At 43.1% G+C, this 27,824-nt stretch overlaps 1 protein-coding gene across 1 annotated transcript in view; it reads right to left on the reverse strand.

Annotated features, from left to right (window-relative positions):
* Positions 1-27,824, reverse strand: part of LOC126474407 (rho GTPase-activating protein 6) — a 1,172,202-nt gene that overhangs the window by 103,270 nt on the left and 1,041,108 nt on the right. The window contains exon 8 of the mRNA XM_050101876.1: positions 5,805-6,020. Within this exon, the coding sequence (XP_049957833.1) occupies positions 5,805-6,020 (216 nt within the window). The remainder of the gene's footprint in view (positions 1-5,804; positions 6,021-27,824) is intronic.

A 27,824-nucleotide genomic window follows, 5' to 3' on the forward strand; every position in this document is an offset into this window, starting at 1 on the left:
TGATTACGTTGAAGGCTGCGATGGGGATCTCAGTTTCTCTACGGTTGGGATATGCCTCATAGTTAACTTGGCAACAATACTTTGAAGAAGCCAATAAAGGAAGTCGGCATAGCACAGAAAAAAGCCGTTTCCGTCTACGTTTCACACACGGTTCAACCTCGTGCTCATTGCTATGGAAGGGAGAACGACTCACAAACGAATGAGACTCAGCTCCATAATGGAGTGTCGGGTGTTACACCTTCTAAAGCGACGATGGTAACTTCGGTTGTGTTATCTGACTGCGATCAGCCACATAATGCTACAATCAACTAAACGAGAGATTTTTCGGAATAACGGAAATCACTTCTAGAAATGTATGAGAATTCTGTAATGAATAAAACTCTGTATTCCAGAATCCAAGGGGGGAGGGGTAAGGAGCAAATTTCCCCCCTTACTACTCCCCCAAAATCGCGTACTTTTCACGGAAAAACTGTGTAATGGACTCATAACAGTCAGACGCATGAACGAGGGCGGTTCCCGCAGTTCGAGAGACAAACGCAGATTGCATTGTTGCTGGTTTTGATGAAAACGTCTATCCTTGCAAATTACGTTGCCCGATTGTTTGTGCAGAATTTGTGGTGTTAACACCACCATCAGATGTGACAATTCGCAACAAATGGAGTAAAAATTCACTAAATAATTCGCTACTATCACATTCAATGCTCTCATTGGCTACGACGTTCACAGCTGAGTGCTAAGGACACCACTGAACGCCCATTGGTTGTCGGAGAATACGTGATGTAGAATCACAGAACAAGCCTAAACTCGACCACCTTCGTTCGTGACCCTTAACTATAGACGACCACAAAGGTAGCAGGAGTCCGAGGGCAAGGACGTGGCCAAAGGTGGGAATGGGGGGAGGGGGGAGGGTGGACCAGGTGGTCACAACCCCCCGTATCACCTAAATAAAATTACACACGACGTAGTTGCCGTCTAGTGAAATACAAAAATATTTTGATTTTCAATCATACGACGAAAAAGGGATGTACACTGTCGATAGTAAACAAGGCCTCGATATATTTCAGTTATCGATGTATCTATAGCACTGACAGTTATCTCCCATCCATACTTTAGCCCATAGAGGCTAAAGTAAACACTTTCCAATAGTCCAGTCTCTTTTGTAAAAACTTCCCCTTCTGACACGCATGGTCCAATACCCTCGATTTGGTTTTGGGTGACGAAGGCTATGTAGGAAGCTACCAGAACTGTAAGTTGTGTTTTAAGGTTTTCTCAAATAGTAGTAGAGATTAGATTTACTCTGTAATTTTCTACATGTTCGAGTATCTAACTACTGGACGCGTACTGAATGGATATCAGCGTTTATCTTATCGAAACTAGTCACAAGGAATTTAGTATGCTGTGACTTTTCTACTCGATATTTACAGCTCGGCAAACTTATATAAGTATTTCTTGAGCCAAAACGTCTCAAAAATATTATAATATTGATAACTTCTTACCTGACTGAAGCAATATCGTGGTATGACTTTTGGTCAACGACAGCACAAATACCTACAAATCTATCACTGATATTACTGACAAACATACAAATTTTTTCCTGCATTGAAAAGTGCTTTATTAGTTGCTCTTGCTTTGCCTGCAAGTACATGCACGATTTAAATATCCGTCAGTACTCTATGAAGAGTAAAATTGTGGCTGTGTTCTACGACGAATGAAAACAGGTTGTGTGTACTGTACATACTAAGTATTTACAGAAGAAAAGTGATTGAAATACCTGATTTTACTAGGTTAGTCACTGACAAATTCGAGTAACGGCCTCAGTGATCGTTATGCGCTTTCAAACAAGAACTGATGTAACACATATGCGATGTAATATTACATTTTGTGGAGTTTTGTATCACACATGATTGTTCAAGGTTATTCTTTTTTCATCAGCTCTTGTTAAGAAAGTAATTAATTATTTTACCATTTCGCACAGTAATTTGTAAGCTTTCATTTGATATGATTGAAACTACGTTTCTGTGATTATGAATAGATGCAATTTTTGTAAGCAGTGTTTAAGATAACAATGTGTAAGCATTTTTAAAACTTTTGCTCTTCATGTTCACTTTCGAGGGATATTGGTCAAAGGCTCTTCATGACAGATTTTTTTGTTTATAACCAACGGTATTCTCATTCCTGATTTTTTACTGCTTCAGATTTTATGCGTTCAGCGTCAATTTAACATCGTACGTTTACGAGTAATTCTATCTTTTATAAATATGTTACTGCTTTATTTCCGAACTTTTTGATCATTTTACTGGATATATGTCAGATTTAATTGTAAAAGGATATAACTTTAGATCATCAACTTCAAAAACGTATAATATCTATAATCACTTTACTAATACAAAAAGGTTTAACTTGAAGGTTTCACTTACCTTTCTAGTATCAAGGTAATCTGACTATAACAAATAACGAGTCCCAGTCCGGCACACAGTTTTAATCTGCCAGGAAGTTTCATACCAGCGCACACTCCGCTGCAGAGTGAAAATCTCATTCTGGAAACATTCAAGGTTGCCAACGTTGGGGAACTTCCTGCACCCCAAAGTCAGTTCTAATGTGGTATCAAGCAGGGTATTTCCCTAGTAATTATCTAGTACTTGCTTTTCTCTCTTTTTATACACCGGAATTGTAATACTATCAGTTCTCTGGATATGCCAACAATTTTAGAGTCTAGCCCCCCCCCCCCTTCCCCTCCGGAAAGGACTGACATGGCACCAGCGACACGATAATAGAAAAAACGAAAATCAGTCACAGATCAGTTTTCAACATCTTGCACGATATTCTGAACGTGATAAAGGTCATCTACCACCGGGTTTCGTGATTGTTCGCTCTCATTCAAGAAGCCTGTTGAACTGAGGCAGCAGTGGTAATTTGTCAGCCGTGTCAGCTCAATCCAGATGACTTTTCTAGCCGCCAGATCACTATGGACGAGAGATGGGTGTATCACCATGACCCCGAGACGAAGGAGCAAAGAAGGATCTTGCTCTCCACGTCAATGGCATTCGGTAAGACACATGTGCCCCCTGGGTTGTGCTAAATGGCAAGCATCTCAGGGAGGCTAGCATTCGTTTGCTGGGCATGGGCTTGGCAAACTCATGTTGTCCTGGTGAGCGCCACTACTCCTCCGTAACTGTATGCTATGGGTTTGCTTCAGCAACCACTATGCAATACGCTGGTGGAACGTTGTGTGTCAAAGGGAACGAGGATCGTGTCTTCACTGACTGGATCGCAAGGGTGGTAAAATCCTCTACAAAAAACCCTGAACGCAAGGTGTGCTGTGCGCCAATGATATGCATGGCTGTTGACGCAGAACAGTTGATAAGCAGTTGTTAGTACGCAGCCTCTGGGGAATTTGCCACAGCTCGGTGTTACATGGCTTACCCAAGCAAGTGGGGCTCTGTCTCCGCGGACCTTTATCTCCCTAGCTGCTCATGTAACTGAGATGGACCCCTCGAACTTAAACTTACCAACTCCGAGGGGAATAGGTGTAACACTGGTAGGTATCAAAACCTAACCTCATAAGAGGGCTCCTGAAGCCAGCCATCCAGACTCACGAATTATTCACAGTACTTCCGTTTATAGTAACAGAACGTGTGCTGTTGGTCGGAATGTATTTGTACTGAAAAGAGTTTAAAGGGCGTTGTTAGCACTTTAAAATCTGTGAAATGATTGCAAAATGGGAACCCTAGTTTGTAACATATCGCGTAACTCCAGAAAGCTAAATGCCTTGAGGAATGTGTAGTATACAAGGAGCAACATAACAGATTGAGGTACAGCAAAGGTCTTGTATCATGCATGGATCTGGTAGATACTCACAAAGAGGAACTGGTAGCTGAGTGGGCTCAAGAAGGTATGGCTGACGTGCAGAATGTAATGAAAAGTGTGGATGGCGATCTGGTCAGACCAGATTCCTTTATCCTCACTTTCACCAGTACGAAACTTCCAGAGCATAAGAAGGCAGGTTTCTTTCGTGAAACGTGCGGCCATATGTCCCCAACTCAAAGTGCTGTTTTAAATGCCAGCACTTTGGGCAGACTACTGAAGCACGTAAGGGAGAAGGCGCACGTAGAAAATATGGTAAAGCTGCCCACGAAGGAGTCGTTTGTTCAACTCCTTCTTAAGTGCGTAAATTGCTCTGGGGCTCACCCTGTCTGGGAGAGGGACTGCAGCGTCTACCTTGAAGAAAAGGAGATACAACAGCTGAAAACAACGAAGCTGAGGCGAAAAAGATCTATAAGGCTATGCAGCTTCTCATATTCACTGCTTCTTTCGCTTCAGCTCTTAAAGAGCCAGTTCCAGAAACTGATGTCTTTACATAAACAGAGGTTGCTAATGTTGGCACTAGTACCTGCTTTTGTCGTTGCACTTGTGCTGTTATGTCAGAGCCTGTAGTTGTCTCCAGAATGTTAAAAACATTCAAGGTCCCGAGTTCGAGTCTCGGTCCGGCACACAGTTTTAATCTGTCAGGAAGTTTCATACCAGCGCACACTCCGCTGCAGAGTGAAAATCTCATTCCGGAAACATCCCCCAGGCTGTGGCTAAGCCATGTCTCCGCAATATCCTTTCTTTCAAGAGTGTTAGTTCTGCAAGGTTCGCAGGAGAGCTTCTGTAAAGTTTGGAAGGTAGGAGACGAGATACTGGGAGAAGTAAAGTTGTGAGAACGGGGCGTGAGTCGTGCTTGGGTAGCTCAGTTGGTAGAGCACTTGCCCGCGAAAGGCAAAGGTCCCGAGTTCGAGCCTCAGTCCAGCACACAGTTTTAATCTGCCAGGAAGTTTCATACCAGCGCACACTCCGCTGCAGAGTGAAAATCTCATTCTGGAAACATCCCCCAGGCTGTGGCTAAGCCATGTCTCCGCAATATCCTTTCTTTCAGGAGTGCTAGTTCTGCAAGGTTCGCAGGAGAGCTTCTGTAAAGTTTGGAAGGTAGGAGACGAGATACTGGGAGAAGCAAAGCTGTGAGGATGGGGCGTGTGTCGTGCTTGGGTAGTTCAGTTGGTAGAGCACTTGCCCGAGTTCGAGTCTCAGACCAGCACACAGTTTTAATCTGCCAGGAAATTTCATACCAGCGCACACTCCGCTGCAGAGTGAAAATCTCATTCCGGAAACATCCCCCAGGCTGTGGCTAAGCCATGTCTCCGCAATATCCTTTCTTTCAGGAGTGTTAGTTCTGCAAGGTTCGCAGGAGAGCTTCTGTAAAGTTTGGAAGGTAGGAGACGAGGTACTGCCAGAAGTAAAGCTGTGAGAACGGGACGTGAGTCGTGCTTGGGTAGCTCAGTTGGTAGAGCACTTGCCCGCATAAGGCAAAGGTCCCGAATTCGAGTCCCAGTCCGGCACACAGTTTTAATCTGCCAGGAAGTTTCATACCAGCGCACACTCCGCTGCAGAGTGAAAATCTCATTCTGGAAACATTCAAGGTTGCCAACGTTTGGGAACTTCCTGCACCCCAAAGTCAGTTCTAATGTGGTATCAAGCAGGGTATTTCCCCAGTAATTATCTAGTACTTGCTTTTCTCTCTTTTTATACACCAGAATTGTAATACTTTATTTCCATTCTCTTGGTATACTGGCACAGAATAGGAGTCATGAATCGTGGGCAGAAACATGTTGTGATGAAGGAAGAATACGTAGAGGAGGACTGACTCTATCATCAAGATCAGCTTGATTTTTTCAACACGATACTTACAACTTACAATTACTTTTCGTAATAGTATGCTGCAAACAAAGGGAATCTCGTTCGGTTAGAAGCGGCGACAAGTAACTGACCTGGCGAACCCTCTTCTTGGAGGTGCTGACGCGGAAGATGCCGAGCGTGTTGAGGCCGTAGGTCTCGAGATGGTTGAGGCAGGCGGCCACGACGCCGGGGATGCACGGTTCGTCATCGGGCGGCGGCGCCGTCAGGATGTCGGCCGAGGAGCCGCACGACAGCGAGTCCAGCAGCCCGGGCACGCTGCCCACCAGCAGGCTCTCGCACGAGCCGCTCTGCGGGCACACACCAAATCCAGCGATCAACTGTCGTCTCTCCGCAGCTTTACCAGCGAAGCGCACAGATAAACTGGTCGCTGTTAAAATCGTGACACTGTCAGGACGATAGTCTATACAAAGTAAAGTGTCATGGACTATAGGGTATCCCACTCGAAAGAGGCCCCACGGACATGTGTACTAATTCCACTGAAACTGCACCGTGTAATTTGTGACGTTTCACGTGGCAACACTGCACTCTGCAACATTGTTTGACGCTACAGTGTGTGTCCGCGCGTCGCTGTGGCTGAAGGGCAGAGTTCACGATCAGTGACAATGTATCGCTATTCTGTCGAAGAGCGCGTGTTTCTTATGAAACAATATTGGATTACAGGTTCCACTAATACATGTCAGCGAATGTTTGTTGAACGGTTTGCTGACCAGCATATACCACTTAAATTCTGCATACAAAAGTTAGTGAACAAGATGCAGGGCGGTGAAATAGTGTTGGATCTTCAGGGCGGAAGATGGCCGCCATTATCGGAAGAAAAAGTGAGTGACGTGAAACCAAGCTTTGTTGGTCTCTCCTGCAAAGTCTGTTCGACGTTTATCTCAGAATGTGGACTGTCACGGAGCACATTTCGCGGAACTGTGAAGAAAGCCAGCATGTATCCGTACAGGTTTACAGTTGTTCAGGAACTGAAAGTCAATGACAAATATAAATGCATTATATTTTGCCGTCGGTTTCAGCAATTTAATGGTTGGTTGGTTGGTTTGGGGGAAGAGACCAAACAGCGAGGTCATCGGTCTCATCGGATTAGGGAAGGACGGAGAAGGAAGTTGGCCGTGCCCTTTCAAAGGAACCATCCCAGCATTTGCCTGGAGTGATTTAGGGAAATCACGGAAAACCTAAATCAGGATGGCCGGACGCGGGATTGAACCGTCGTCCTCCCGAATGCGAGTCCAGTGTGCTAGCCACTGCGCCACCTTGCTCGGTAGCAGTTTAATGCACAGAGGCCAAGAATATTGCGGTATACACCTTTCAGTGACGAGGCGTGGTTCCACTGGCTATGTAAGCTCTCATAATACACGTTTGTCGTGTATTGATGATCCACGTGCACTGGTCGAGCAACCCCTGCATTCACAAAAGATTGGCGTGTCCTGTGCAAAATCGCAGCGTCGATTCATTGGGCCATTTTTTTTCGAGTCTGCTGTGACAAGTGCTGTTTACATCGAAATGTTTCGGGAATTTACGAACCAGTTGGACGAAGAACAATTTACCCTTGCCTGGTACCAACAGGATGGCGCCACATGCCACAGTCTCGAGTGACCATGGCAGAGGTCGAATCATTTTACCCCAAGAGAGTGATTTCGAAAGGACTGTGGCCCCCGAGGTCACATGATTTAGCGCCAGCTGACTTCTTCCTCTGGAATCGCCTAAAAGGCAAGATCTACAGAAACAAACGTCACGACTCCCAAGATTTACTAGAGAACATCACCCGTGAAATACAGGCAGTGACGCCAGAGGCTCTGGCAGCGACATTCGAAAATCTGCAGTGTTGCAATCAACTGTGTTTACAAGTCGACGGTGGTCGCTTCTAGCACCTTTTGTGATTCACCTATGAACAAGATGTTACATGTTCACCTCATTTTCTTTCCTGCTTTTTATGTAAAGATTTTAAGTGTACTTTAAGCAAATGTTTGTGGAGCCTCTTTCGAGTGGGACTCCCTGTACGTGGGTAGATATGTGAATGATGAGCATTTCAGTACAACTGAACAGAGGAGGTTCAGGTGTCGCCATACACATTTTATACGAGGAGCGTTCAATAAGTAATACAACACAATTTTTCTCGGCCAGTTTCAGTTGAAAAACGGAGGAATTTGTTGTGGACATCGTGAAATACTCCCGCTTCAGAACCTATAGTTTCGTGAAGTTCCGATAGGTGGCGGCGCTATACCTAGCTTTCAAAATAGCGTCTGTAACGAACTTCCCCCCCCTCCCCCCCTCCCCCCCTCCACCACCCCACCCCCTCCCCCCCATGAACCATGGACCATGCCGTTGGTGGGGAGGCTTGCGTGCCTCAACGATACAGATAGCTGTACCGTAGGTGCAACCACAACGGAGGGGTATCTGTTGAGAGGCCAGACAAACTTGTGGTTCCTGAAGAGGAGCAAGCAGTAAAGGAAACAAAAGAAAAGTTCGGAGTAGGTATTAAAATCCATGGAGAAGAAATAAAAACTTTGTGGTTCGCCGATGACATTGTAATTCTGTCAGAGACAGCAAAGGACTTGGAAGAGCAGTTGAACGGAATGGACAGTGTCATGAAAGGAGGGTATAAGATGAACATCAACAAAAGCAAAACGAGGATAATGGAATGTAGTCGAATGCTGAGGGAATTAGATTAGGAAATGAGACACTTAAAGTAGTAAAGGAGTTTTGCTATCTGGGGAGCAAAATAACTGATGATGGTCGAAGTAGAGAGGATATAAAATGTAGAGTGGCAATGGCAAGGAAAGCATTTCTGAAGAAGAGAAATTTGTTAACATCGAGTATAGATTTAAGTATCAGGAAGTCGTTTCTGAAAGTATTTGTATGGAGTGTAGCCATGTATGGAAGTGAAACATGGACGATAAATAGTTTAGACAAGAAGAGAATAGAAGCTTTCGAAATGGGGTGCTACAGAAGAATGCTGAAGATTAGATGGGTAGATCACATAACTAATGCGGAGGTATTGAATAGAATTGGGGAGAAGAGGTGTTTGTGGCACAACTTGACTAGAAGAAGGGATCGGTTGGTAGGACATGTTCTGAGGCATCAAGGGATCACCAATTTAGTATTGGAGGGCAGTGTGGAGGGTAAAAATCGTAGAGGGAGACCAAGAGACGAATACACTAAGCAGATTCAGAAGGATGTACGCTGCAGTAGGTTCAAAAATGGTTCAAATGGCTCTGAGCACTACGGGACTTAACATCTGTGGTCATCAGTCCCCTAGAACTTAGAACTACTTAAACCTAACTAACCTAAGGACATCACACACATCCATGCCCAAGGCAAGATTCGAACCTGCGACCGTAGCATTCGCGCGGCTCCGGACTGCGCGCCTAGAACTGCAGTAGGTACTGGGAGATGAAAAACCTTGCACAGGATAGAATAACATGGAGAGATGCATCAAACCAGTCTCAGGACTGAAGACAACAACAACAACAACAACAACAACAACAACAACGAACTTACGTTCCTAGCAGAGAGCTGTCATTCAGTTTATTTTGGCAGAAAGCCAGAGCATCGCAGATATTCATAGGTGTTTGCAGAATGTCTGTGGAGACCTGGCACCGTGAGTCTTTGGGCGAGACGTCTGTCATCGTCGCAACACGGTCGTGCAAACCTGTCTAAACTCTCACGTGCCATCCGGCCTCAGTGGCCGCACATGGGGTCTGGACCCCTCTAACATCCTCCACACCTATAAATCCCTCATCCGCCCTATCCCCTGCTATGCCCATCCCGCCTGGATCGCCTCCCCTCCCACCTTCTACAAATCCCTTCAAATCCTGGAACGCCATGCGTTCCGCCTCGCCTATTGCATCCACCTCCCCTCCCCCACGCGGATCCTCTACGACTTAATTACACTCCCACACCTTCTCCTTTTCCTCGAACGGATATGTGTCCTTTACACCTCCCGCAAACTTGATCCTCCTCACCCGCTTGTCTCTCCCATCCTTTCCCACCCCGTCCGCTGCCGCTCCTGTACTCCCACGTTCCACCTGCTCTCCATCTCTCCACAGTCCATGCCCTTGCCCAAGGTGGTTTGTGCCAACTCCACCTTCCTGATGATGCCCTCATCCCCTCCATCTACCCCTCCTAACAACTTTGATCCTCCCCTTCCTCCCCCTATGTTTTTCCTCCAGGGCACCCTCTTTCCTATCTCTCCCTCCTTTCTTCCTCCCTCCCTTCCCTCCATCTGGGTTTCCACAATCCCCCCTACCCTCTCCCCTCCCTTATCCTCTCCCACTGGCATCAACACCCTCCCCCTCTCCCTCCTACCCACACCTCTTCCCTTTGGCAGGTCTCCGGCTTTGTGCGTGAACAGTGCATCTTTGTGCGCCAGAGGACGTCGCCAGTGCTCGTGTGTGTCTTTGCATCAGTGCTTCAGTGTCTCTCCATTTGTGTTCCTCCGTTCACGTGTGTAAACTCGTTCTTCCCTGTTGTGTACAGTGATGAACGTTTTTTATCCAATCAGTATGCCCGTGAACGGCTCCATTTATTTTTAGTATGTCTGTCTCCCGTTTTTGTCCACCATGTTTGTTTGTTTTCTTGTCTTTCTGTATGTGTTCACTATGTTCACTGTGGCTGAAGAGCGGCGTAGATAGGCATCTGCCGGCCTACCTTTATTGTAAAGGTATTAAAATAGCAATAAAGAAAAAAAACCGGTCAAACAGCTGTGTCTCCTGCAATGTTGGAACACGTGGACACTCTTATTCTAGGGGATTGACAGATCACAATCAAACACCTCGCTGCTCAACTGGACGTCTCTGTTGATAGTGCTGACACTGTCGTCCACCAGCTGGAATACTCAAAGGTGGTATCCACTGGGTTTCTCGCCGCCTAGCAAAAGACTACAAAGAGCAACAAAGGACCATCCTTGCGGAATTATTTGCACCTTTAGAAGCTGATCGTAACAATTTTTTTTTCAAACATCGTCACAGGCGTTGAAAAGTAAGTTCTTCACTTCGAACCGGAGAGAAAACGGCAATCCATGGAGTGGCGCAACACCATCTCTCTCCAAAGAAAAAATTCAAAGCTGCGCCCTCAACTGGTAAAGTCATGGAGCTGGTCTTCTGCGACTCTGAAGGGGTTATTCTCTTTGGTGTAATCATACATGGTGCAACTTTCAGCTCTGAAGTGTATTGTGCTACCTTTAGGAAATTGAAAAAACGACTGCAGCATTTTCATCACAAAAATGTAGATGAAGTTCTCCTTCTCCATGACAATGCAAGGTCTCACACAAATCTATGCACACGAGTGGAGTTCACAAAACTTCATTGGAGTGTTCTGCCTCACCCACCCTACAGTCCCGTTCTCGGACCTTCCGACTTCCAACTGTTTGACTCAATGAAGGATGTACTCCACGGGAAACAGTACATGGATGATGGCGTGGTTGTTGATGCAGCAAGACGTTGGCTCCGACGTCGACCAGTAGAGGGGTACCATGCGGGCATACAGGCCCAACCAGTAAGGTGGCATAAGGACGTCACACTGAATGGAGATTATGATGAAAAATGTGGTTTTGTAGCTAAAAAACTGGGGAATAATGTGGTGTGTGTAAGGAAAGATTGTGCAGTGGGTTTTCATTCATAAATCGCATCTGAATCTGGGTTCCTTGTAAGATGACCATGGTGTGTGCATTGCGTAAAAGGGAAAACGTCAACCGTCATGTGTCGATATTCGAGTAGCAGCATCTTGAGACAACAGTTCCACGATATTGCTGCTTGTGTTTGTCAAGATCCCTTGACTGTTATGTGAATATGGATTCAATGGGTCCAAGGGAGTCATACTCAGTGCCATGCAGAACCTCAGTGGCCTCGCTCCACTAGCACCCTAGAGGACTACATAATATTCGTTCAGCCATGCAGGGTCATACAGCCATGTCGTGTAACTTGAGTCAGTAAAGCGGCTTGATTTGAGCAAGACAAGTAGTTACATAGACAGTACGATGATTTCTGCATCAGTGAGGTCTGGTCAGTATGGCTACCAGTATCGCGGCTTCCCTTGAGATGGTGGAAGAGAGAGAGGCAACGACAGTGGTGTGTCTAACTACAGCACTGGACACAGGAGTGGCATTAAGACCTATTTTCAGAAGAGCTCTCGTTCTGGGTACAGCACGTTTTTGTGGAGGCTTGGAGGAAACTAATGTTGGAACATTACATTCATTATCATCGTACAGGCCTAGCACATGGTTTGAAGGTATGGTGTGATATTGAGTACAAAACACGATGACGTAAGGTTAGCATAGCTGTTAACTTGGACAAGAGCTATAATATTTTTGATGTGTGTTATGGACGGATGCTGTGCCTTTTCTTGGAGATCTCCGTGACGTTATCTTCAACAAAATAACGTAAGACCGCACATTGCCAGTATTGTCCTGACATACCCAAGACAGAAGCCATTGCAGTTGATGAGCTGTAGAAAAGAGTAACATGAAGTGACTTATGTGTACGTGTCATTCAAGTTATGTTCGACTCGACGCCCAGCGGAGTTAGAGCTGCTGTTGCTGCCGGATGTAGCAGCTACGATATCCCCCAAAGCTTCCAAAAACTTAATCGTGTATTCTTCCTACTTTATTGCATATGCACGACACGTAAAATATCGTTTCTAGCTACGCTTCCTGGTGTTGCAATTTTAATGACCAGTAGTAGTATAGAAACGATTGAAGAATGCACAGTGAACATCACCTAATCTGAACGCGTTGCGCAAGAGAATGTTAATGTGCAAAGAGAGCAGTGATCGATGTTTGCCAATCACAGGCCAGAGGCTGTATGAGACTGACGTTACATCATATCACAGAGTTTCCTATTTAATGTTGACTGATTACATGAAGACTTCGTTTAGCACGGCCTTTCATTGCGTATGTGTTAAGGAAGCATCTGCAGTACCAAGAACATGACAGCACTTACCTGTTTTGTAGCTGTAACTCTACAAGTCATTTAGGAATGAAATAAATAGGAAGTCCAGGGAGCCGGCCGGAGTGGCCGAGCGGTTCTAGGCGCTACGGTCTGGAACCGCGCGACCGCTACGGTCGCAGGTTCGAATCCTGCCTCGGGCATGGATGTGTGTGATGTCCGTAGGTTAGTTAGGTTTAAGTAGTTCTAAGTTCTAGGGGACTAATGACCTCAGAAGTTAAGTCCATAGTGCTCAGAGCCATTTGAACCATTTTGAAGTTCAGGGAAGCTAAGGTGAAATGCCTGCATAAGAAATGTGAAGAAATGATTGTTGTAAAGACTTGACTCAACGTATAGAGAAGTCTAAACAAACTTAGGCGAAATTAAAAGCAAGGGCGATAACATTAAGAGTGCAATGAGAATTCCATTGTTAAATACAGAGGAGAGAGCGGATACGTTGAAAGGGTACATTGAAGGCCTCTTTGAAGGGGGACACTTGCCCGATGGCTTGATAGAAGAAGAAGCAGCAGTCGACGTAGAAGAGATGGGGGATTCAGTATTTGAATCAGAGTTTAAGAGCTTTGGAAAACTTAAGATCGATTAAGACAGAAGGGATAGACAACATTAAATCGGAATTTCTAAAATCTTCGGGGGACATGGCAACAGAACGACTATTCACGTTGTTGTGTAGAATGTATGCGTCTGGCGATACCATCTGACTTTCCGAAAAACATCATTTATACAATTCGGATGATTGCAAGAGCCGACAAGTGCGAGAATAATAGCACAATCAGCTATACAGCTCAAGGATTTAAGCTGACCGAATCAGGTGGCGCAGTGGTTAGCAGCTGGATTTGCATTCGGGAGGACGACGGTTCAGTTCCGTGTCCGGTCAACCTGATTTAGGTTTTCCATGATTTCCCGAAATCGCTTCAGGCAAATGCCGGGATGGTCGCTTTGAAAGCGCACGTTCGATGTCCTTCCCCATCTTTCCCTAAGCTGGGCTTGTGCTCCGTCTGTAATGACCTCCTTGTCGACGGTACGTTAAACACTGATCTCCTCCTCCACCTATCCAAGTTGCTGACAAAAATAATGTACAGAAGAATGGAAAAGAAAGTTGAGGATCTGTTAGAGGACGATCAGTTTGGCTTTAGGAAAGATAAACGCACCAGAGAGGCAATTCTGACGTTGCGGTTGGTAATGGAAGTAAGACTGAAGAAAAAGAAAAGCACTTTCATTTGTCGATCCGAAAAAACGTTCGACAGTGTCAGATGGTGCAATATGTTCGAAGCTCTGACAAAAATAGGGTTAAGCTATAGGAAAGGCGAGTAATGTACAATATGTACAAGAGGCAAGAGGGAACAATAAGAGTGAGAGACCAAGAACGAAGTACTTGGATTAAAATGGGTGTGAAGACAGAGATGTAGTCTTTCGTCCCTACTGTTCAATCTGTACATCGAAGAAGCAATGACGGAAATAAAAGGAGGGTTCAAGAATGGAATTAAAATTCAAGATGAAAGGATATCAATGATAAGATTCACTGATGACATTGCTATCCTCAATGAAAGAGAAGAAGAATTACAGGATCTGCTTAATGGAATAAACAGTGTAAAGAGTACAGAACATGGATTAACAGTAAATCAAAGGAAGACGAAAGTAATGAGAAGTAGCAGAAATGAGAACAGTGAGGAGTCCACAACAGCGAGGAAATCAACATCAGGATTGGTGACCACGAAGTTAAGGAAACTGCTACCTTGGCAGCAAAATAACCCATGACGGATGGAGCAAGGAGAACATAAAAGACAGACTAGCACTGGTAAAAAGGGCACTCCTGGCCAAGAGAAATCTACTAATATGAAATATAGGCTTTAATCTGAGGAAGAAATTTCTGAGAATGTACGTTTCGAACAATGCATTGTGCGGAAGTGAAACATGAAGCGTGGGAAAACCTGCACAGAAGAGAATCGAAGCATTTGAGATGTAGTGCTACAGAAGAACGTTGAAAATAAGGAGGAAGTTCTCTGGAGAATTGGCGAGCAAAGGAATATAGGGAAAACACTGATAAGAAGAAGGGACCGGTTGGTAGGACATCTGTTAACTCATCACAGAATAACTTCCACGGTATTAGAGGGAGCTGAAGAGGGTAAAAACTGTAGAGGAAAACAGAGACTGGAAAGCATCGAGCAAATAATTGGGGACGTAGATTGCAAGTGCTACTCTGAGATGAGGAGGTTGACACACGAGAGCAATTCGTGGCGGGCCGCATCAAACCAGTGAGAAGACTGATGGGGAAAAACAAGCTCGGAGCGTGGTGGACTGGTGAGGTTGGAGAAGCTAGGCTAGTCACTGAGGAGTTGAATCTCGCCTGGGCTTTGTTGTTTTGGTGAATTATCGGTGATTTAGACAACGTGAGGCAACATATTTTTGCAACAGATGAACCTTGCCACTGCTTACTGTGCAAATTAATGAACACCTGGATAGAAAGTCCTAATAGGCTGCGCTGATCAGCGGAATGCTGAGTGAGAGAGAAATCGCAGCCATTCTGCCTTCATGTCTCTTTTTTCACACCAACGATAAACAGTATTCAGTGAAAATTCCTGTGGTATGTTTGCCACGCCGGCCGGAGTGGCCGTGCGGTTCTAGGCGCTGCAGTCTGGAGCCGAGCGACCGCTGCGGTCGCAGGTTCGAATCCTGCCTCGGGCATGGATGTGTGTGATGTCCTTAGGTTAGTTAGGTTTAATTAGTTCTAAGTTCTAGGCGACTGATGACCTAAGAAGTTAAGTCGCTTAGTGCTCAGAGCCATTTCAACCATTTTGTTTGCCACTAACAGTGGTTCATTAGTCTCTGGTGCTACGGGGAAAAATGCGTTGGAGACATGATTCTTAGTCAGTAGTAATCAATGATGAGATTTATATCCATTTTAGACAAAACTTACTAGAGACTGGAAGAGCTCACCATGATGGTGCAACAGCTATGTAGCAGTTGCAGGCCATTCATCGGTGGGAGGAGTGGACAGTGCTGACTAATCATGAGGAACAATACCTGAAGGTAATAATGCAGTAAAGTTTCTAGACCTCTTTATGACAGTAAGCTGTCTTGGTTACCACACATGAGGGATTTGAAATTCAAGGCACCTGAGACATTGAACACCCTGAAGTTCCTTTTTTCACATAGAACACCCATTCTTAAATTCTGCAAAGCATTTTTATTTTATCGACTCGAATATGGATGACAAGTGTATTCATCAACAAAACCTATATGTCTAAAGACCGTGGTGGTATTCACTATTTGATAATTAGGCTGGGCAGAAGTCATGTCGTCAGCCTCTGTGCTGAGGTTTGTGAGCCTTCACTAGCTATCCAGCGGCAGCCTCATGGAGTGACAGACATGTAAGTCCTTGTGTGATGCTCAATCACCAGCATTCCTTCTGGTTGTCTAGTCTAACATGAAAGTAGATTTTGTAAACCATCCATATGCAACGAAGCCATTTAGAATCCGTGCAAAGCAAGACCTCGCGGCATTATCTGTGAACCAGACACCCGTCAGTATCCAGTGGTTCAGTCGACTAGCATATTGTATTTTCAGTAGTATGATTCTACAGTTATTACAATGCAAAAAGAATGAGTACTTCAAATTGCCCAGTATCTCATACTAGTTTACACAGATAAATTTAAGGAGAGGGGCAACACTTACCAAACAAATTCAGTGTCTAGTGTGAAGATATATACATAATTCTGGAACAAATGAGATGTACTGGAGCTATAAAATTTTTGATCTCTCCTAGTTCCCTGAGAGTTTTTAAATAAATTTATTTCATATACTCAGGAGGAAAAATTACCCAGTCACCCAGGACACTCTTATTTCCGTGTATCATCGAGGAAAGGAGTTGACATTCTGTTTGTACCATGGCATGTGAGGGTTACAGGACATAAAAAGGTACAAGCAGGAGCCAAGGTGGTCTGCACAATAATTTCAGAGTCAGAGTAAATTCCTCCTATACAAAGATCATGGGTACTGTCTAGGGTATGAGCTGGCAAAGATTGCAACGTCAATATTGAGAAGTAGTTTTAACTTTATTCGGAGGGGGAATGGCTTGAAGAAAATGAGGTCTGCAACTAATGAAGTGACAACTGGTGAGGGGGTATTCACTTCATTCAACTCGCCACCACATTTAGCTATGTGTCCTGAGACAGTGTGGTGGTCGATGTTGCTGGATGTTCTGCAGTGTTCTATAAAGATGCTCGGTAAAAAATTTTTGATCTTCTTGCTTATCACATAACCATTCATCAAATTCAAGATGAACTTCCTATCATTTCGTTAATGGTCACAGTTATTGTGATATTGTCGCATTACGCAAGGTACTGTGCGAAATTCGAATAGTTTGTAATGAAATGTACCAGTCACCATGATATTCGTCTGATGGATATTAGGTCATACAGTGCTGCATATGAAACGTAGATATCATATTGAATTTTTCTTTAAACTTGAGACGAGATCTGTGTGTACCTCCGACCTCGAGAAAATGGATTTTATGTAGTGCACTCACTTCCAGTCGCGTGTGCAAACGGCACACTGAAAGTGCTATATTAATAACATACCTTATATCTCATAAGCTGTTTGAGATACCGAAATGAATTTCTGAGATATGATAGCACGCAACACAGAGAGCATTTTGTCGCATACTTAAAATGCGAAACTTTCTTAGCTACAGCAGTATACGAGTGACTACAGTTTTCTTTCAATGTAGTTATTTTAAGGGCCACCATAGCGAGTGAAATGAAAAATATCATGTCACCTTCAAAGTAGTTCCCTTCAAGAGCTATACATTTTGGAGTAGTTGTTGCCTTTAACATGTTGGTCACTTTCTTTTGAATGTTGTCCATGGTCCCAAAATTACGACATTTTAAGACATTTTTTAATTTCGGAAAAAGAAAAAAGTCACAACATCTCGGGTTAAGTGAATAGGAGGTCTGTGAAATAACAGGAATGCCTTTTGTGGTAAAAAATTCCGTGATGGTAGTGGCTGTTTGACACGGAGCGTTATCATGATGCGGGATCCACTTGTCTGCAATGTCTGGTTTTAACTCGATCCACTCTTTTCCTGAGCCTATGAAGGATATCTTTGTACAACACTTGGTTGACGGTTTGGAGGAACAGATTCTTTCTACACGATACACCTACTGCCACAAAAGCAAATCAGCGTTGTACTGATCTTTCATTTGGTCATTCGTGCTTCATTCTGTCGAGGAGATGTCTCAGTATGCCACTCCTCACCTCGCCGCTTCGTCTCAGGATAGTACTCAAAAATCTTCAACGTATTCTCTGCCTTCCAAAATGATTTGTGTATGTGAAAAACTTGTGCTCTTGATAAGAATGTTCCCCTCAGGCTTGTTGCAACTTTTCAAAGGTCACACTTGCAGATATCCCAAACTTGATGACAAAACGTAGCTCTAAATTGCGCTGTTCCATTTTCGTTACACACAACAAAAACACAACTTCACTGATGGCACTCTCAAAAATCGCATAATGAATGTACGGATCAGAAACTCAGGCTGAGTGTCTGGTGGGGATGAAGACAACAATGTACACAACTAGAACAACACAGTGTTGCTAGATCACCCACAGTGTTGTCAGTCTCATTTCTTTGCTCACACATCTTCCATATTTTAATGACAAATTTAATTATGGAATAAATATATTGGGAAGCAGTAGTTAATGTCCCTAGTTCCCTGAAGAGGTCTCTCCAGGATGTTCTTGAGTTCACACCACAAATTATTCTTATTACATATTTATGGATCCAGAAAACTTTAGCTTGACTTAATGTGTTACCTTAAACAAATAATACCTTATGATATTATGGACTAAAATTAAGCATAGTGTGCAGGTTGTTTGGTATTTACATGTGTGATAACATTCGGATTGCAAATAGAGATTTGTTTGGGCGCTTCAGCAGTTATGAGGTGTGCTCCTCCTAGTTGAATTTATTATCAAATTGTAATCATTTCTCCACTCCTTCATCTGTTTGTCATCACATTTTAGGGATGTACTGGTAGCAAACGTCTTACAGGTGCTGAACTGCATCTACTGTGTTTCTTTTCAAATTTTAATGACTAAGAATGGCTAGGAACCATTTATTAATGTCTATGAAAATTTCACTAACCAATCTTTCTAAGACTGCACTTGATTTGCTATTTATTGCAATGTTTGTATCACCTGCAAACAAAACCAACTCGGCATCTGGTAATGTCACTGATGAAAGATCATTGATATGTACAAGAAAAAGTAAGGGTCCTGAGATGGGACCTTGTGGAACACCACATGTAATTAGTTCACGTTGGCTGATGCCTGATGGTTTAACATATATCTCTTTCATAATGACACCCTTTGTTTCCTGTAAGAGGTATAGGATTTGAACCATTTTGCAGCAATTCCTGTTGCACCATAATATTCTAATTTAGTTAAAAGTATATTGTAATTTATCCAGTCAAATGCCTTCCACATATCACAGTATATGCCAGTAACCTGTTATTTATCGTCTAATGAATTATGTAGATTCTCGATTTATGTGTAGATAGTCTTCTAAATATCAGAAATCTTTAGAAATCCAACTGTGACTTTGACAATATATTTTTGTATCAGATGGTTAGGAAGCTGACTGCATATTACATTTTCAAGTATTTTCGAGAATGCTGACAAAAGTGAGACTGGACTGAAATGGCAGTATTTCTTAATCTCCTTTCTTAAACAAAGGCTTAACTTCAGTATTTTCAGCCATACAGAAAATGCTCAACTGACAGGTATCTGGTTATTAACTTTTTTGTACTTTATCGTAACCGCTAGATTTTTTGATTTTAAAGACTTTAAGGAAGATATTACTTTTACTGGTATAGTGATGGTCATATTCATATTACTGAAGTTATTTGTATTTGCTGACAGGCGTGAGATATTCTACAGCAGCATCTACCGAACCTGACAAACTCATAGTTTCAATTGCAATTATGAAATGCTTGTTAAAACGTTTTGCAACACTGTACACCTCTATTACCAACGCATCATTTCGTATTAATTCTCTCTGTCCCTCTTCATGTCTTACTCTACCAGGCTCCTCCTTCACAACTTCCCAAATCATCTGTATTTTTTTATCTGATGTGATTATCTTTTCCTTGTAATGTATTTGCTGTTACGTCCGTATTACTACCTTTAATATTTTGCAGTACTTCTTGTAATGTGCTGTGGCATGAACATCAGTTTTTTTTCTGACTGACAGATACAGTTTCCTTTTTATTTTACAAGCCACTTGTATTCAATGAGTAAACCATGGCTTATTTGGAAACTTTTGTCTAATCTGGGGTCAATTCAGAGGGGGGGGGGGAGGAAGCCAATATTCAGTATACAATTTGGTAAGTACTCTGATAATAAAAATGTTGTGTTTTTCATTCACGCCATGAGTGCTGCATACATCTTTCTAGTTCATGTCATTGAGGAGTGTCCTAAAACAATCATTTTTTGGCTTACTCTCTTGAATTCATATTTAATAGATTTTTTTCTGTTTAGAATAAATATTTAACAAAAGAACTGCATTCATGGTCTGAGGGGTCACTGACTATTGGGTTTGTAAGTAGAATTTTATTCATTACATCTTTCTTTAAAGATATTATCAATGGCTGTCTGTGACCAATTACCTACACTAGTTGGGAAGAGTACCGTAGGAATTAAGTTAAATGACAGTATTTCGAATTATAATAAATTCTTATTCGGAGAGTTTCAAGGCAATCTACGTTAGTATCATGAGTAACTAATATTTCACCGTTTTTTGTTGTTGTTGTTAAATAGGCCGGTAGAGCTTGAAGGTGTTTTGTGAACAGATTTAAGTTATCTGCAGTTGCTCGTATATGCTTACTATTATGAAGGATTTATTACGAAACTCTGTTTCTTCCACACATGCATCCATTTGCTGCTCTAGGCAAAATTTATGAATGTCTGTGTTCTTAAATTTATGACAATTCCTGATGAATGCGACAACTCCTGCTTTCTCCATGTCTGCTCTACAAAAGTGAGAAGCTGATCTAAATCGTTCAACGCTTAACACATATAATACCAGTGGTCAGATGATGTTCAGAGAGGCAGATCATGTCAGTTGGGTTTGATGACGAATTCATCCTGCAGATAAGTAGTTCATTAATTTTATTTCTTAGTCCTCAAATATTTTGATGCACTAAAGATAGCTGGAATTTCACACTGAAAGAGTTAAAATTGTGTGGAATTAAAATTTCTACTGATTACAGAAAATCTTTAACCAATGGATGTTTGTGCTGATGCTGTGGTGTTGCCCGCAGGATGACGCCCCAACGTCAAGTTGCTGCTTCACGACGGAACCTCAAGCTAACGACTGTCATTGGCAGATGCAGCCACAAATGAGAGACCTCAACGAAGACACGCCCTCGAAAAGTACCATATGCTGTTACTACATAGAAGAAGGGTACTTTCGTCAGAGTGCAGCGCCACTCACCTGGTCTAACAGCAGCTTCATCACAGTTCAGATCCAGAAGTGACCTAGTGTCGTTAGTCGGAACAGTCTAACAAGTTTCGGAGTTAAATGTAAGGTGATGTTTGACATTTATGTTAAGCTGAGAAAATTTCTGTTTCGAAAAGTTATTCAGTAGAATAAGTATAAACAGTTGTGATAATTGTACCAATATTATTTTATGTAAAGAAGGGTTATCATTGTGTTCTGAGACTGTATTATGTATTATCGTACCAAACATGGACGTGGATGTCTTCCAAAGATAAATATTCGATATTAAAGTGTTTTCCTGAAACTGATCTAATAATATTTATAAGTTGTAGAAGCTTCTCGACTTCCTCGAGAAGTTACAGCTGTAGAACTGTCGTCTAGGCTTGCTACTGTATATAAAAGATGCAATATGCCAGAATTATGTTGCTTGGTTTCTTTCTCAAACTGAGGGTTTGTTTCAATCCTAATCTCTAAAACTTGGTTTCTTTCTGTCCTTCCTACCCTAAAAAGTGTTTTGCTTTGAACCCGCGGAACCACTGGTATTGGATCAATTACGACAGTGTCTCCCCTCCCAGACAATTTACCCTTCCATTTCCTGTTGAGGCGAAGGCCACGTCTAGTACAATCCCATCTACTGAGAGAATCAACAGGGACAATGCTTATATGTGACCCTGCACCCGACATAAACAGCCATTCCAACACTAATTAAACTCTGCTGACAGAAGAGTTCAAAAGAGATCGGTCATGTCTGAGAGCAGATACAAACTCAACATTGCTATGTCTCGACGCTGATGCAATCTTTGACAGCTCATACCCTAGACAGTACCCATGATCTTTGTCAGTAGTATTACCTGGCCCACCCATTATAACCACAGTATCTTCCTTAGTGAAGTCTTTGCTGCTCCAGACCAGCGCTACATTTAAAAAAAAAAAATTGGTGACCTGGTATTCTAATCTTAGTTCATCCTGCAAAAGGTAACCAACACCTCTAGCTCGAGGACTATCTAACAACAAAACTTTCTCTCTCTTTACGACTTCCCTACTTCGCTCCCGACACTATAGTCACCCACATGGAAAAAACTACAGCACCGATCACACCAAAGTCCAGGCCTAACAGTTCTATCGAAAGTCAGCCACTCACGAAAAAATAATACTTTAGTAAGAATAAGTCAGCTAAATTACCGATAAACAAAGAAACAGGTAAAATTAGCCCTACACATAGCTGTGTAAAAACAAACTGCAAGTTTCTGAGTCAACAACTTAAAATTTGCGCTACTTTCGGAAAAATATGAGCCAAATAATCAAGAGAAACGTTCTTATTAAATTGCTAGAAACAGAAAAGAACAATTAAACGAGATTCTCTATATTAACTGCGTCAAAAATTTAAACAAAAATACAACTCGATTATATGATCTTTTCGTGTTTTCTGGAATAATAATCTACTGAGTGATTTGTCCCAAGCTAACAATATAAATGGCCTACCGTAACCACAGCACAAAAACTCGCGCTTCTCGTCTGGCGCAGGACTGCGAACATGAAGTTCAGATCTGGGAATGTTATGCGTGTGCGAAAAACAACAATCTCAATGTGGTTACGTTTAACCGTTGAACTGCAGGTTCACTCATAAAAGATTGGGTCAGCTAGTCAAGAGGGTGGAGGCAGGGAAGGCGATTGCACTTTCAAAGATAATCGCTAGTACAGCATTGTCTACAATGTTCTCGAAGACTACAGGACACTTAATCTCTCATCATCCTTCCATTTCCTCTGAAACACCATCGATTTCAGACATTCCGCCGTTACTGCTAATTCTGCCAGACCTGGGTCTTAAGTACTAACCTGCAATCCAATTAGTAATTAGAAGCTCCACCTGATTTCGAAAATTTCAGACAAGCAGGAAGCTGATTACTTTGTTATGAATATGTGCCGGCCATGGTTCACTTTCTTCCCACTTTCAACGGACAAACATGGAGGATAACCCTTTCTGCGACTGTCAGGAGAATGACGAAGGAAATGCAAATCAGTTACTGTTTATCTGCAGTTTTTCGAAGCGCAGCAAAACCTTTTACTACAAAATATTGTGAAACTAAAAGTGCTCCTCACCTGTTATGTCATTAAGCTACTCTATTATACAACACCTTTTTGGTTTTGTGCGAGAAGGTAAAGTTTGTTTACGTGATCTAGTGTACTGTCAGTGCTTATATTAACACTTTAATCTCCAGTTATACGGTGCGCTTCCCATCCCTGTTCTGTTTTATATTCTATTATGTCTGCAGTTGGCATTATGTCAAAATTCTTTAGCTATATGATTCGTTCCTAGGCGGATACTGTAAAATAATCTTAGATTATTACTCACGGTCTTTATATTGCGAGTTCTCTGTAAGGATGTTTTTATGTCTGTACCAAGATATTAGTACTATGGTTCAAATAACATTACTAATCATTTTATTAAAAGTTGTACACACAATTCCCACAACTGCATTAACCAAGAAGAAACTAAAAACAGCATTTTCTATCAGGGAATAAAATTTACAATAAATTGTCCAAGGACATAAAAGCACATCCGTTTAGATGCATACTACACAGTGAAAGGTTATTCAGAAGAGTCAAAATAGTGGTTAATAACGATAAGGGACAACTACAATATATTGTCATATTGCAGTATAGGATCACAATGCAATGCTTTTACAAGAAAATCATGTGCCACGATTCATAGTATATCATAGTAATGACTTGTCATTCTCCTGAGCTCAACGTTTCATTCAACATGAGGGGATGCTGACTCCGTTCTCCAAACGGAATGAAGGGAGGACTTGGTGACGTGCGTGGGGCATAGTTATATGGTTACAATCCCGGAATGATTTTGCAAACAGACTGGAGAAGAGCAAGGAGTGTAGCAGCATGTTGGTGATCTAGGAGTCACCTGCACGTGCTCGGAGTGTGTGCTGTGACAAACTGCATTTCATATTGTAAGTTATCTGGTGCAAACTGTTTATAATCGAAAGAAGATTGTACAATATGGACCAACCGAACGAGGCAGTACAACTGTTAAGACACCGACCTCGCCGGCCGTGGTGGCCGAACGGTTCTAAGCGCTTCAGTCTGGAACCGCGCTGCTGCTACGGTCGCAGGTTCGAATCCTGCCTAGGGCATGGACGTGTGTGATGTCTTTAGGTTATTTAGGTTTAAGTAGTTCTAAGTCTAGGGGACGGGGACTGATGACCTCAGATGTTAAGTCCCATAGTGCTCAGAGCCATTTGAACCATTTTGAACACCGACCTCACATTCAAGAGGAATATTCTGTCAAGCCATCCTGAGTTACGTTTTCCGCGGCTTTCCCAACTCATTTGAGGCAAATGTCAAGACGATTCGTTAAGTAAGACCACGGTAGACTATCTGCCCTGTCCTCTTAAATACAGACATACACTCCTGGAAATGGAAAAAAGAACACATTGACACCGGTGTGTCAGACCCACCATACTTGCTCCGGACACTGCGAGAGGGCTGTACAAGCAATGATCACACGCACGGCACAGCGGACACACCAGGAACCGCGGTGTTGGCCGTCGAATGGCGCTAGCTGCGCAGCATTTGTGCACCGCCGCCGTCAGTGTCAGCCAGTTTGCCGTGGCATACGGAGCTCCATCGCAGTCTTTAACACTGGTAGCATGCCGCGACAGCGTGGACGTGAACCGTATGTGCAGTTGACGGACTTTGAGCGAGGGCGTATAGTGGGCATGCGGGAGGCCGGGTGGACGTACCGCCGAATTGCTCAACACGTGGGGCGTGAGGTCTCCACAGTACATCGATGTTGTCGCCAGTGGTCGGCGGAAGGTGCACGTGCCCGTCGACCTGGGACCGGACCGCAGCGACGCACGGATGCACGCCAAGACCGTAGGATCCTACGCAGTGCCGTCGGGGACCGCACCGCCACTTCCCAGCAAATTAGGGACACTGTTGCTCCTGGGGTATCGGCGAGGACCATTCGCAACCGTCTCCATGAAGCTGGGCTACGGCCCCGCACACCGTTAGGCCGTCTTCCGCTCACGCCCCAACATCGTGCAGCCCGCCTCCAGTGGTGTCGCGACAGGCGTGAATGGAGGGACGAATGGAGACGTGTCGTCTTCAGCGATGAGAGTCGCTTCTGCCTTGGTGCCAATGATGGTCGTATGCGTGTTTGGCGCCGTGCAGGTGAGCGCCACAATCAGGACTGCATACGACCGAGGCACACAGGGCCAACACCCGGCATCATGGTGTGGGGAGCGATCTCCTACACTGGCCGTACACCACTGGTGATCGTCGAGGGGACACTGAATAGTGCACGGTACATCCAAACCGTCATCGAACCCATCGTTCTACCATTCCTAGACCGGCAAGGGAACTTGCTGTTCCAACAGGACAATGCACGTCCGCATGTATCCCGTGCCACCCAACGTGCTCTAGAAGGTGTAAGTCAACTACCCTGGCCAGCAAGATCTCCGGATCTGTCCCCCATTGAGCATGTTTGGGACTGGATGAAGCGTCGTCTCACACGGTCTGCACGTCCAGCACGAACGCTGGTCCAACTGAGGCGCCAGGTGGAAATGGCATGGCAAGCCGTTCCACAGGACTACATCCAGCATCTCTACGATCGTCTCCATGGGAGAATAGCAGCCTGCTTTGCTGCGAAAGGTGGATATACACTGTACTAGTGCCGACATTGTGCATGCTCTGTTGCCTGTGTCTATGTGCCTGTGGTTCTGTCAGTGTGATCATGTGATGTATCTGACCCCAGGAATGTGTCAATAAAGTTTCCCCTTCCTGGGACAATGAATTCACGGTGTTCTTATTTCAATTTCCAGGAGTGTATTTTCATTACGTTACAATGACAGATCGTATATCATTATGAGGTAATCCCTCCATAAATAAGTAGATAAAGTAAAATTAAAGAAATAACTCAAAGTCAAATAAAAAAGTAAGTACAAAGGTGCTAACAGAAACAACGAAAACGAACCAAAAACGAAACAAACTACAATATTTACAGTTGGCTATCGGGGTGAGACTTGAAAGAACCACAAATCTTTACAAGCTATATAAAATAACTTTGAATCATTACAACAAAAAGTGTGAAATTCCAATATTGTGAAAGTACAGAAGCCGTATAATTATGCATTAGAAACCACATGCACTGCAGGTCGCTCTAAATTTTCAGAAAATTAAAAGCATGAGCTACAGGAAGTCCAAAAAGTATTTTTCTATATATATATATATATATATATATATATATATATATATATATATATAACGTATCTTTTTTCTTGTTTTTCTATAAAAATAGTTTACGGAGGTACTTTCTACAGGACTGGCTCTTCAGATTTTGTATTCGCTTGTTTTCACGTGACATAGACTTTTATATATATATATATATATATATATATATATATATATATAAGTAAGTCTATGTCACGTGAAAACAAGCGAATACAAGCGAAAACAAGAAAACAAGAAAAAAAGATACGTTCCTAGCGATAACAAGCGTATAAAAAACAGAAAATTTCGTACAAAAGCTCCTTCACTAAGTATTCGTCCTCTCACTTTTTTTTTAAATTTAGAGCATGAGAACATGGTTTAAATTACAAAAGTTAATGTCTAGAGGGGTTTCCCTTTGCAGTTATTACTGGCTGCAGTAATCTGAGCACAAAGCTGACTAATTTGCTGTCACAGATGACGGAACTTAGTCCCGTTCTCCTTGAAAAGTTTGCTTTAAGTCTTTGTTGCTGTAAGATTTTCTTTTTCTGATGTGGTATTCGGTGGAATTAATGTCTGAGCTCTGAGGAGGGGTGTTGAGTTGCTTTGGTGCGTTGTGCAGGAGCCACGTCCTCGTATTTTTAGGCGTGGGCTTCACATCACTGCTCTGTTGAAAGATGTAATTTCCTTGGAGATCTGTTTTTCGGCACTAGCATTCAAGTTTTCATTTAAAATGTTGATTTATATATTGTGGTCCATAATACCCCCAATAAAATGTAGTTTTTTGATACCTCAGCACTCATACATTTCCACGCCATCGAGGAACCTCCATCTTGTTTTATCGTGGGCGCAAATTTCAGTGGCAGGATCTCCGTGTTTTTCGTACGCTACACCATTCGCCAGTTTTCCGGCCCGAAAATGTTATATTTACTTTCATCAGAAAATATGTCTGTTCCAGAAGTGTACGTTCTTGATTCTACATCCCTGGGCAAAATCAAGACGTTTCTTCTAATTCTGTACACTGACCCAAAATTTCTTGCAAGCTACCTCGACTTCCTGCGGACTTCTGACTGTGTTGGCCCATAGCGTCCTGCCCATGGCCTCATAAATCGCCCTTCCAACTTAGCACCGCTGATTTTAGGATTTTTCTTGATTTCCTTCACGATAAACCTCACGTATGCAATTGTCAATGAGCGAGGCTGCTTTCTCGATGTTTTGGTTATGCAAAAGCGATCTATTGCCGACTGAACCGTCGATGTAGGTCTACCGACTACTTTAGCAATCTCGTAAGATGGTTTGCACTGTCTGTGCAAAGGTAGAATAATTTTTATTTCGGCCTGGTCGTCTTACTACACTTACGGCTCATGTTGCGATCTGCACAGTCCCGGCACCACTCGAAACAACAGAGGGGAGACTCTGGCTGCGGACGG

Source organism: Schistocerca serialis, chromosome 4 (genome assembly GCF_023864345.2).
Source record: "Schistocerca serialis cubense isolate TAMUIC-IGC-003099 chromosome 4, iqSchSeri2.2, whole genome shotgun sequence".
Taxonomy (NCBI): domain Eukaryota; kingdom Metazoa; phylum Arthropoda; class Insecta; order Orthoptera; family Acrididae; genus Schistocerca; species Schistocerca serialis.